At 35.3% G+C, this 12,292-nt stretch overlaps 1 protein-coding gene across 7 annotated transcripts; it reads right to left on the bottom strand.

Annotated features, from left to right (window-relative positions):
- Nucleotides 1–7,951: 7,951 nt before the first annotated feature.
- Nucleotides 7,952–9,982, bottom strand: LOC125850568 (uncharacterized). Of its 7 annotated transcripts, XR_007444823.1 has the most exons (7): nt 9,757–9,889; nt 9,547–9,672; nt 9,213–9,460; nt 8,760–8,969; nt 8,564–8,658; nt 8,393–8,491; nt 8,270–8,284 (listed from the first exon to the last, which is right to left on the bottom strand). XR_007444823.1 is itself a non-coding variant. In XM_049530437.1 (5 exons), the coding sequence occupies exons 1-5, from the start codon at nt 9,959–9,961 to the stop codon at nt 7,961–7,963; spliced, it is 936 nt and encodes a 311-aa protein (XP_049386394.1). In that variant the 5' UTR covers nt 9,962–9,982; the 3' UTR covers nt 7,952–7,960. The 7 variants fall into 7 exon arrangements, 6 of the variants coding, with proteins under 6 accessions (XP_049386394.1, XP_049386393.1, XP_049386395.1 ...); XM_049530437.1 differs by lacking the exons at nt 8,393–8,491; nt 8,564–8,658; nt 9,757–9,889 and adding an exon at nt 9,934–9,982 and having other exon boundaries at nt 7,952–8,284; XM_049530436.1 differs by lacking the exons at nt 8,393–8,491; nt 8,564–8,658 and having other exon boundaries at nt 7,952–8,284.
- Between the last annotated feature and the right edge of the window lie 2,310 nt (nt 9,983–12,292).

Here is a 12,292-nt window from a genome sequence, read left to right as displayed (position 1 = left end):
AGTCTATTATCCTTGTTTAACTAATTTCATCCCATCTATATTTTTATTGCATGAACTCCCTTGGCTTGAGTCTATTGGACTCCCCCTTTGTCGCTTGTATCTTGAGATTGGTTTGAAACCCAACACTCCTTTTTATCGAGTCAACCTCACCATTGGAAGCATATGGAATTCGGAGAGGGAATCTATGTCATAAGGGAGCAGAATTACAGGTGTATGGAGGGCTGGGTGTTAAAACTAGGCTGTATACAGCAGTATACACTAATATACCAGCCACTATACAGCCCATATACATTTGATGTCCGTGATACAGGTTGGAGGCGTCAAAGCGAACTGTATACAGTCGGTATATGGGTTGATATACAGGAAAAAGGGCTAAGAAACAATCGATATACACTGATATACAACATATGTATACAAAAAGGGGAATTGGGTTGAACCCCTAACATAGAAACGAATTTGGCCCAAGAAAGGCCCAAATTCTATCTCTCCCTTACTTTTACTATTAAATTATTTGATCGTAATTATTTATTGTTTGTTTCTTTATTAACTCTAACTTTAGAATATTTAATTAACTTAGTTAATTCCCCAAAAGACGAACTATTTCTCTGTGTTGTTTTGTTTTTTTTACAAACCTCATTTTATCAACTCTTGTATTTTCATTTATAATCTTTAGTTAAAAATTTTATTTAGTTTAAAATAGTTTTCATATTTTGATTAACCAAAAAATGATTTAAATAAATTCTAACTAATATAGTTTTGTTAAAATTCTAATTACTTGTCTCTAATTCAAATGTTCCATTTTGGATCCCTTTCTCTAAAAAAATAAAATAATATAAAATGTGTCATTTATTTAATTATTTTCTTAAAGTTAATCAAATATTATAAATTATTATTTTTATGTTTAAATCATTTTCCTAAAGAATTAGTCAAAAAAAATATTCTAGTCAAGTCGCAGGTCAACCACATGTTAGCGGACACTTCGAATGCTTAAACCCTTCTCGAAGTGTAAATTGAACCCCGAACCCTCTTTGGTATTTTCAAATGATTTTTTCTGTTTAAATTTTTGAAAATTATAAGTTTTCTTAATTTCTTTAAAAAATTAAGTAGCGACTCTTTTGTAAGTATTTTTTCTGTTTTATATTGAGACATTTCAAAAAGTGATTTTTCTAAGGGTTAGTAAAATTACAGCATAACATATATGATAAAGATATTCTGATTCTTTATATATATTACATTAGTTAAGTGTATAATTAGTTCCTCTTATAGCTAGTTAGTTTCCTTAATTATAGGCTTGTACTGATTGTATATAAACCATTGATATCAATCAAATAAGACAAGGGATTAAACTCTTTCATGGTATCAGATTTCTAGGGGAAAACCTTCCGCTTCCTCTTCAAAACCGTCCCCCCCCTTTTTTTCTTATTCGTCTCTTCTTTATTATCATGTCGGAATCAAAATATTCTTTTCACCCTGCTCTTGCTGTATCCAACATCAAGAATCATGTTCCCATCACTATTGAGATGGAGAACGTCCAATATTCCACATGGGCGAAACTATTTAAGATTCACGCACGATCCCATCGAGTTCTTGACTATATTATTCCTTCGGCAAAGGGCAAGGAGAAAATGCCGAAAACAGAGGAAGAGAAAGAACTCTGGTCGACTCTTGATGCTACTGTTCTACAGTGGATCTATGCCACTATATCTCATGATCTTCTACATACAATTCTTGAGCCCGACACCGCGGCAATAGAGGCTTGGAATAGATTGTCTGACATATTCCAAGATAACAAACACTCTCGTGCTGTCACCCTTGAGTACGATTTCACTCATGTGAACATGAAAGATTTTCCAAGTGTCTCTGCCTATTGTCAGCACCTCAAATCTTTGTCAGACCAACTAAAGAATGTCGGCTCTCCCGTCGACAACAATAGACTAGTTCTTCCACTGGTCTCTGGCCTCATCGAACCCTACAAAGGTGTGGCCATTCTCATTCGCCAACGGGATCATTTACCCCAATTTTATCAGGCCCGTTCGATGCTCACTCTTGAAGAGGCTGGCCGTGCTAAGAAGGCGACACATAGCTCCTCATCAACTATGATTGCTCGTGAGTCGATTGGCTCACATGATATTGTTGATCATTTCTATTCACACCGCAATACTAATGGTGGGAAGAGGAACCAATACCTTAATAATAACCGCAACAACAATGGTGGTCGTGGAGGCAACAAGGGTGGTAGCGGCAGTGGGGGTAAGGTCGGAAGTGGTGGTCAGATGGGGGGCGGTAACAGCCGCGGTGGCAGACAGCAGCCAGCAGGTGAGCATCCGCCAACCAATTCTCCATGGGATAGAGGTCAGCCGTGGCCTTAGATGGCACCGTGGGCTCCATGGGCTATACCTCCTTATCTATATCCGTCAAACTCATGGACAAGACCCAATTATAGACAGCATTCTGGTATACTTTGGCCTAGACCGCAGCAGGCCTACACGGTAGCTCCAACTCCAACCGACATTGAAGCTGCAATGCATACTCTTGGAATCACTTCTCAGGATGCAAATTGGTACATGGATACCGGTGCCACTTCTCATATGACATCCGCACAAGGTAACTTATTTTAATATGAGCAATAAACGTGGTATAATCGTTGGAAATGGTCAATCACTAAATTATCTTTATCATGTCCTCCCTTACAATTAAACAATGTCCTTCATGCCCCTCACCTTGTTAAAAATTTGGTGTCAATTAGAAAATTTACAACTGATAACTCTGTCTCTGTTGAATTTGATCCGTGTGGGTTTTCTGTGAAGGATTTTCTGACAGGGAGACCAGTAATGAGGTGTGAAAGTCAGGGCGAGTTGTATCCCATCACTACTCCAGTCACTTCTCCATCTACTTTTGCCGCTTTGGCACCATCCATTTGGCATGATCGTCTGGGTCACCCAGGAGCACCTGTTTTGAACTCTCTTAGGAAGAATAAATTGATTGATGTAATCAAATTAAAGACACTCGTATTTGTCATTTTTTCCGTCTTGGAAAACATGTTAAGTTGCCCTTTTATCCTTCAAATTCTCGCACTATTATGCCATTTGATATTATCCATGGTGATCTTTGGACGTCCCCTGTTTTGAGTTCATCGGGTCATCGATATTATGTCTTATTTGTGGATGATTATTCAAAAATTTTGTGAACTTTTCCTTTGTCGCACAAATCACAAACGTTTTCCACATTTTTTAGTTTCAAGACATTTATTCGAACCCAATTTGGGCAAGACATAAAGACTATACAATGTGATAATGGCACGGAATTTGATAATGGTCCCTTTTGGGATTTTTGTAAAGCAAATGGTCTTTCGTTTCGTCTTTCATGTCCTCATACATCCCCTCAAAATAGGAAAGCTGAAAGACAAATTTGTACAATCAACAACATTGTTCGTACCTTATTGGCCCATACTTCCCTTCCTCCTTCCTTTTGGTATCATGCGTTGCAAATGACGACTTACCTTCTCAATATCCTTCCTCATAAGCTATTAAATTATCAATCTCATATTCACATCCTTTATCAAAAAGATCCATCTTATTCTCATCTTCGGGTGTTTGGGTGATTATGTTATCCTCTTATTCCCTCTACAACCATAAACAAACTCCAACCCCGGTCAACTCTTTGTGTTTTTTGGGGTGTCCGTCAAATCATCGTGGGTATAAATGCTTTGATTTGTCATCTAGACAAATCATCATTAGCCGTCAAGTAATATTTGATGAGACACAATTTCCCTATGCAAAGTCCCATACTCCTCAAACTCACACTTATAGGTTTTTAGACGATGGGCCATCTCCCTACCTGGTCCATTATTACACTACCTCTCCTAACCCACAATTTGCACCTGCTCCTGACGCACCCGCACCCACCTCGCCCAGCCTAGCAAGTGGTTCCTCTATGCCCAGCATGCAGCACGACCTTCCCCAGTCGACTGCACTGAGCCCATCTACTCATTCCACTCTCTCTTCCTCGCCCCACTCCCACTACAAGAAAACTGCCCAATAGCGAAGGGAAAATTGGTCGCTATAAGTACGAACCTGGTCCTAAAAAGGGAAATAGCGACCAGTTACACTTGTCCTTATAGCCCTAGTCGCTAAGGACCTTTAGAGACGAGATTATCGGGCTGGTCGCAGATTCTTTTTCGCGACTAGTATATCACTGGTCCTTAAAATACTTTTAGAGACCATATATCTGGTACCTATTCACACTTATTGAAATTGAAATTGTGGTCGTTAAATCATTTTGCGACTAGTTTCTAACTGGTCCATAATTATTTTGGGACGACTTCTAAGCTGGTTTGTAAATCAGTTTGTGACCAGCTTGAAGCTGGTCTGTAAATCAATTTTCGACCAGTTTGAAACTGATCCGTAAATGAGTCTGCGACCAGTTTGTAGCTCGTCCAATTTACGAAAACTTTTTAGCTGGTCCCTAAATCATTTCGGGACCATTTTGAAGGTGGTCCATAAATCATTTCACAACCATTTAAAATTTCCTACCCAAAGGAATAAGGACTAACAATCTAGTCCTTAGATCACATATAATTTGCACCTAGAAAATATGATCATCAATATAAAGTTGTCACTTTCATATATAATATATAATGTAATTATAAAATAAAGTGAATATAAGTCATCTCACTATACATCAATGAGGTAAGCTAGTAACAATTAATATTGTGATCATGAATCCTTAGCAAAAAAATTATATACTATCCTTAAACTATATATAATCCAAAGTTGCCTTCACCTTCCCAACAAAAAATGATCAATCTACATGTTGTTTAACATCGAGTTTCTGCAAATTTTCAGCATCCAAAATCTGTAAAAGAATTTAAACTTTCATTTAGAAAACCTATATATAAAAATAAACAGAAAGGACACAAATGCTATTTTTGTTTCCAAGTTACGTACACATTTTGGAGGTGGGAAATCAACAGGATTTGGTTTGATTTATGATTCTGTTGAGAATGCCAAGAAGTATGAGCCAAAGTATAGGCTCATCAGGAATGGGCTTGACACTAAGGTTGAGAAGTCTAAGAAACAAATGAAGGAAAGGAAGAACAGATTAAAGAGTACTTGTGGAAAGATTAAAGAGTACTTGAGAGTTGCCATTAGTTAGTTTTACATATTACTGTTATTTCAGTAGAGTTCTTATCAACAGTGGAACGTAGGATATTCAGTTTGTTTTTAAGTAGGACTAAAAATGTAACACTTTATCAAAGGATAGGGACTATTCGACGAGCGTGGGTATGAATATGGATAGGGGACTGGAGACATCTAATTCATTCACACATTTACACAAGCTGTTACACAGGTTACTCATAGGAAAATAATGCAGGAGATTGAGGTACATGGCAAACGATGTGGAGGAGGAGTAGTGCAACACAAAACTCAATTTTAATGAGCATCATAACATGTAATGTAAGAGGCACTAATCAAGTGTATAAGCATAAGGAGATGAAGGCATTTTGTAGAGAATTTTTTTTTATTCTATTAGCTATACTAGAAAACAAAGTCAAAGAAGAGAGAGCACCAAAAATCATAAAGAAGCTTGGGGATAAATGGAGATGGGTTGCAAACTACAATATTGATTGGAGGGGAAGGATTTGGGTATTACGGGACTACTCTACCATCGACTTTAGAGTTGCTGTTGTGCACCAACAATTTATCTTTGGATATTGTACTAGAATAAAATCGAATACTGGATTTTACTTTGGAGCAGTGTATGGGTTACACAATAACAATGAGTATCTATAAGAGCTCAATCACATAGTATTCAATTATCAAGGAAGAAAAATGAAAGATTTTACAGAAAAAGAAGAATGGGGGAGATGAATTAGGAGGAATAAAATTACCTTAGATGTAGATACAAATGAATCGTTTTGCTCCCAATAATGCCTTCAAGCTTAATGATTTAGGAGATTTTGCNTCATCTCACTAAGCTAGTAACAATATTGTGATCATGAATCCTTAGCAAAAAAATTATATACTATCCTTAAACTATATATAATCCAAAGTTGCCTTCACCTTCCCAACAAAAAATGATCAATCTACATGTTGTTTAACATCGAGTTTCTGCAAATTTTCAGCATCCAAAATCTGTAAAAGAATTTAAACTTTCATTTAGAAAACCTATATATAAAAATAAACAGAAAGGACACAAATGCTATTTTTGTTTCCAAGTTACGTACACATTTTGGAGGTGGGAAATCAACAGGATTTGGTTTGATTTATGATTCTGTTGAGAATGCCAAGAAGTATGAGCCAAAGTATAGGCTCATCAGGAATGGGCTTGACACTAAGGTTGAGAAGTCTAAGAAACAAATGAAGGAAAGGAAGAACAGATTAAAGAGTACTTGTGGAAAGATTAAAGAGTACTTGAGAGTTGCCATTAGTTAGTTTTACATGTTACTGTTATTTCAGTAGAGTTCTTATCAACAGTGGAACATAGGACATTCTGCTTGTTTATAAGTACGACTAAAAATGTAACACTTTATCAAAGGATAGGGACTATTCGATGAGTGTGGGTATGAACATGGATAGGGGACTGGAGACATCTAATTCATTCACACATTTACACAAGTTGTTACACAGGTTACTCGTAGGAAAATAATACAGGAGATTGGGGTACATGGCAAACGATGTGGAGGAGGAGTAGCGCAACACAAAACTCAATTTTAATGAGCATCATAACATGTAATGTAAGAGGCACTAATCAAGTGTATAAGCATAAGGAGATGAAGGCATTTTGTAGAGAAAATAATTTTATTCTATTAGCTATACTAGAAAACAAAGTCAAAGAAGAGAGAGCACCAAAAATCATAAAGAACCTTGGGGATAAATGGAGATGGGCTGCGAACTACAATATTGATCGGAGGGGAAGGATTTGGGTATTACGGGACTACTCTATCATCGACTTTAGAGTTGATGTTGTGTACCAACAATTTATCTTTGGATATTGTACTAGAATAAAATCGAATACTGGATTTTACTTTGGAGCAGTGTATGGGTTACAGAAAATTGAACTACAAGAGGGCCTTATGGGGTGACTTAGAACCAGTGATCAACAATGTTGCAGCACCAAGTGACTGATTCTAAAATGCTAAATACTTCAGCTCAAAGTGACAGCTTCTAAAATGCTGCAGCTCAAAGTGACAGCTTCTAAAATGCTGCAGCACCAAGTGACAGATTCAAAAATGCTGCAGCACCAAGTGACAGATTCTAAGTGACAGATTGTTAATGCTGAGTGAGTTCAACAATGGCCAAACATAGAGGGACTAATCCTGGAACCCCACTTTTCAGATCACTGTCCACTTAGTAAAAATGGAGGAACATGATGGAAAGGGTCCGAAGCCTTTTCGATTTTATAACTACATGGCAGAGCATTAAATTTTTATCACAGGAGTAGAGAAGAGCTGGAATAGAAGAATCTTACATGTTCTAAATGAGTTTCTTGTCCTCACTTGAAAATCCTTAAATAGTCAAAAGTCCCTTTTTCTCTGCAAAATTTCATCAGGAGTTAGTGTGCTGAAAAAAATATAGAGTTACATTGTACATGTTCTAAACAACAGGGGAAGTCTAAAGGTATACAAGAAAACATGAACCACTATATGTACTGTATACGATTACATTTTCACTCTCACAGATACAACTAGGACAATGTACTCACACCTTACTCAAAGCCACTTTGAACGACCCAACAAAAACCTTAAGATGTAAGATCGAAATCATAGTATGCAGTATGTAAACCACTTTAATTTTACAGGAAACTATTACAGCACGCATAATCATTCAACTACTTTTATAATATATATCAAACACACAAATATATTTTACGATAGAACAACCAACAACTAATAGCTTTGCTACGCAGAACCAGCACAATAAAATGATGTTTTAGGTAAGTATTTGCTCACATGGTATCATCAAGTATCCGAATAGTCATTCTCTTGAATTGGAGGCTGGAAATTAGGGTGTTGCGCTAAAAAAAATTCTTTCAATTGCTTTAATTCTTTCATCTCATTTTGAAAGTTAGATATGCAATCCTTCAAAGACTGATTTTCTTTTTGAGTTGAACGTAGCTCAGCCAACAATTCAGGTTTTGAGGAAGCCCCACCTTTCAAATCTCTTGCTTTTACTCCACCTCCAAAGCCAAATACATGACTACGACTTTGAGGTCCAAAGCATTTCTCAACAATTTCTATGCTAGAAAGTGATGGTTCAGACTCCACCAATTCTTGAATTTGAGCCTACAAAGTGTATAAAGAAGATTTTTTTTCAAATCCCATAATAACTAGATGTTAAGAACATGTACAAATAACTAAATGTTAAGAAAATGTTCAATTAACCAAACGCACATGCTTCTCGATTGTTTCAGAATCAACAAGTGTGTTATTCTTCTTGCGAGTCTCGTAAAAGATAGTTGCCAAATCTGGTGGATTGCCATCTTTTCTGCCCTTTACTTAAAAGTAAACATGTCAAAGAACGGTTCATCAACATTAAAATAGAAAAAGATTTGATGATAACACCTTTTGATAAATAATCTCTCTAATTGGCTTGCTTCCAATATGATAAAGCATCTTCAGCTTAGCTCTATATTTACTGCATTTCTATTGCTTCTCACCTATATTTGAGTAACAACATTAAATTCAAATGTTATAAATAAATTATCAAAATGAGATCATAGTATGAAACAAAATTACATAATTAGGTAATATGTCAAACCTGAAAATCTTTTGAAGTAAAATGTTCTTTTACCAACCACTCCCATTGCTTCTTTTCTACCCCCTTAGGTATATTCTTAAGAGCCTCTTGTATAGGCTTACCCTTCACATAGTTTGCATGCAATTGACCTCTCCATTTATTCCATAACTCTTTCATCCACCCCAAAACATGATCTCGATGACTATTCATGTCATCACTATCAAATTTATCCTATAACGTATCAAACATAGGTTCACATCAGCTATAATCACAGGAACAACTTGTATTTTGCTTAAGCTAACCATCAATTCCTTAGCTCTAACAAAGCTCAGATTAGTCACAGTCCTAGTATGTAAAATGATATGGGAGAAACAATTTAAAATTGAAACAGGAAGGAGCACACTAATTAAGCATCAAGAATTGTATTAAGAAGAGAGTAGCCCAAGAAGAAATTGAAATATTTAATCAAATTACCTTAACAACAGCCCACATGTGATTTAGCTTTTCCTCCTTAATGTGTTTCCATGATGATACTCCCAACGGACATATATTACGATCACAAACTATTTTTCCCAAGTGCCTCAAAAATAGATTACTATTCTTCCCAACTGTTCGATTATTGTAAAATGTCACTTTTAGCTTTTGTCCAATATCAAGCGATGCAACTTCTTTGCACTTGTTACTTCCTCGAACCTTTTTATCCATTCCAGTAGCACATGAACCTACATTTACATAATTTATAAATGGTAGAAAATATTGTACATATGATAAACTTGTGATTAAATAGATATCAGAAATGAAAGCATACTTGTTTCAGCTGTTTGGGCAAACTGTTTAACTTGTTCAATAGGAGAAATTGGAATATCAGAATGCAAACTCTCTTTCTCATGAGCCAAAACAATTTTATCTGTTGTTCTCCATCCTTGAGAGAAACCTAATGCAAGAAATTATATTAGTAAAATTACTTGAATTAAATTAAATTCAATTCTAAAAAAGAAAAAAATGTAAGAAATCATACTTGTTTCAAATGTTGGGGTGGACTCCATAACATTATCAGTAGAAAAAGAAAATGCAACATCAGTTTGCATATGCTCTTTTTCAAAAGCCAAAAACTTTTTATTCATTGTTCTCAATCCTTGAGAAAAACCTAATGCAAGGAATTGTATCAATAAAAGTACTTGCTAAGAAATCATACTTGTTTCAAATGTTGGGGTGGACTCCATAACATCATCAGTAGAAAGAGAAATTGGAANTTGCTTATGCTCTTTCTCAAAAGCCAAAAACTTTTTATTCATTGTTCGCCATCCTTGAGAAGCAGAAGGTCTTGGCATACTTTGACTAACATAACGAGCATTTTGATTGAAAGATCGCTCCTCATTTTCAGAATCTTCAATTGAGCACACAGATTTAAGCCCTTGAGACTTTCCTTGAGCACCTAGTGCAAGAAATCATATCAAATAAACATTAGCAATTAATTAAATTCAATTCTAAAACATAATAAATTGTAGAATCATACTTGATGAATTTGTTTTGATGTATTGCATAAGTTCTTCAGTAGATGAAAAAGATGGAATATCTCCTTTCTCAACACTCAAGTAGTTTTTGTTCATTGTTCGCACTCCTCGAGCATTAGACATAGATCTAAGACCTTTTCGTCGTCCCTTTGCAACCACACCTAGTATAAGAAAAGTGACAATAAAAAATTAGTATTAAAATTCCTCGTACAAATTAATAACACAAATAAAAAAAAAATCATACTCGTTTCAGTAAATTGATTGTACTGCATAACATGATCAGTAGATGGAGAAAATGGAATATCAGTTCTTGACACCCCTAGAGACAACATAGATTTAAGCCCTCTTCCTCGTCCCTTCCCTACAACACCCGGTGCCACATATGCATATTTGGTAGTAGCTTTCACCCTAGATGCCACCTCATTTTCATCCTTTGATGGTTTCATATCAAACCTACCAAAAAATAAAGACGATGTGTTAACAAACAAAAATGAAAAAACATTCTAAAAATCATATACTTGCCAAAAAAAAATTAAGACACTATAAAAATAATGTACTTACAAAAATCATATATCAAAATGTATAATAATGAATATGCTAAAGCTTAAGGAGATACTTCACCTCAGTCATTCTTTTTCGTTTATTTTGTGAAGAATTTTCTAAATTTTCAAATTCGTTGTTCTTTTGTTGCACAATTTCATAGGAATCACGAGGTTGTACCTTTCTCGCTACACACCAACCTCTATTGGAATTATCATTAGCAAAAAATATATCTTTTGATTCGTAATCATTAAATATTTTTTTCCATCTCTGATGGGTCATGATTTCATTTTTTCCCACAGGTGCAAGTTTGTCTACTGTTGGACTGTTGGTTTTACTACTCTTTTGCTTCAGAGAAAAAAAGTTGTGGTACAAATACATCAGGTTTTGGGAATCTAATGCTGAGGATCACCAAAAAGTTGAAGAATTCTTAAAGAACTATGGATCATATGCTCCAAACAGATCCAATTATATAGACATCAAAAGAATCACCGGTCGCTTCAGAAGAAAACTAGGACAAGGAGGATTTGGTAATGCGTACAGAGGAAGAAGAGTTGTTAGTCCTTCAAGTGAGAGATCTCTCTTCTCGACATAAGCTGTGTAGTATCTAATTTGCTCGACATAAGTTTAGAGAACTTATGTGTCATTCAAGCTACTCATAGACACAAGTTAACAATTTTGTTTCTTTCTCGTCTAATCTTTTTACTGTCAGATTATACTTTAAAATTGAATACAATGGTAATACAATAAAAAGAATCATTCAAAATCAAAGCATATAAACTGGGAACTGAAATTAAAGATACTAATGGAAAAAATATTCAACTAATTAATCAGCTGATAGAAAAAAATTGCTATGCCAGCCTTACCAAAATTTCGTGGCAGCAAAAATTATGAAATCCTAACAGAGAAAATCATTAAATAGACTCTCAAATATCTCATCTTTGAACCTAAACCCCAACCTTGCCTACAAAACTAGCATTTTTCGTCCTAACACAATAACAATGAGTATCTATAAGAGCTCAATCACATAGTATTCAATTATCAAGAAAGAAAAATGAAAGATTTTATAGAAAAAGAAGAAGGGGGATATGAATTAGGAGGAATAAAATTACCTTAGATGTAGATACAAGTGGTAGATGAATTGTTTTGCTCCCAATAATGCCTTCAAACTTAATGATTTAGGAGATTTTGTTGTCAATAATGCATTCAAGCTTCAAGATTTCGTAGATTTCTGTGCGTGTTGATAGAGCAAGAGAAAAAAAAAATGAAAGAGACTTTAGTGATTTTGGCAGATTGCTAGCTAGAGAGAGACAGAAATATCTGAACCTTTATAAATGGATTTGGGGGTTTTAGGTTATTACTATAGAGAGAGAAATTATTTTTGTGCCTTTTAGTATTTCACTTCTTGTTCCCGCTCTTCCCTTCTAATTTCCCGCTGAAAGTTTTTACTTAGGGACGAGTTATTTTGTTTTTAGAAAATAATATAGTCAATTAGGGACT

This window comes from Solanum stenotomum, unplaced genomic scaffold, assembly GCF_019186545.1.
Source record: "Solanum stenotomum isolate F172 unplaced genomic scaffold, ASM1918654v1 scaffold17673, whole genome shotgun sequence".
Lineage (NCBI taxonomy): Eukaryota > Viridiplantae > Streptophyta > Magnoliopsida > Solanales > Solanaceae > Solanum > Solanum stenotomum.
The sequence above is the reverse complement of the archived record's forward strand: the minus strand, read 5'-3'. Positions and strand labels throughout refer to the sequence as shown.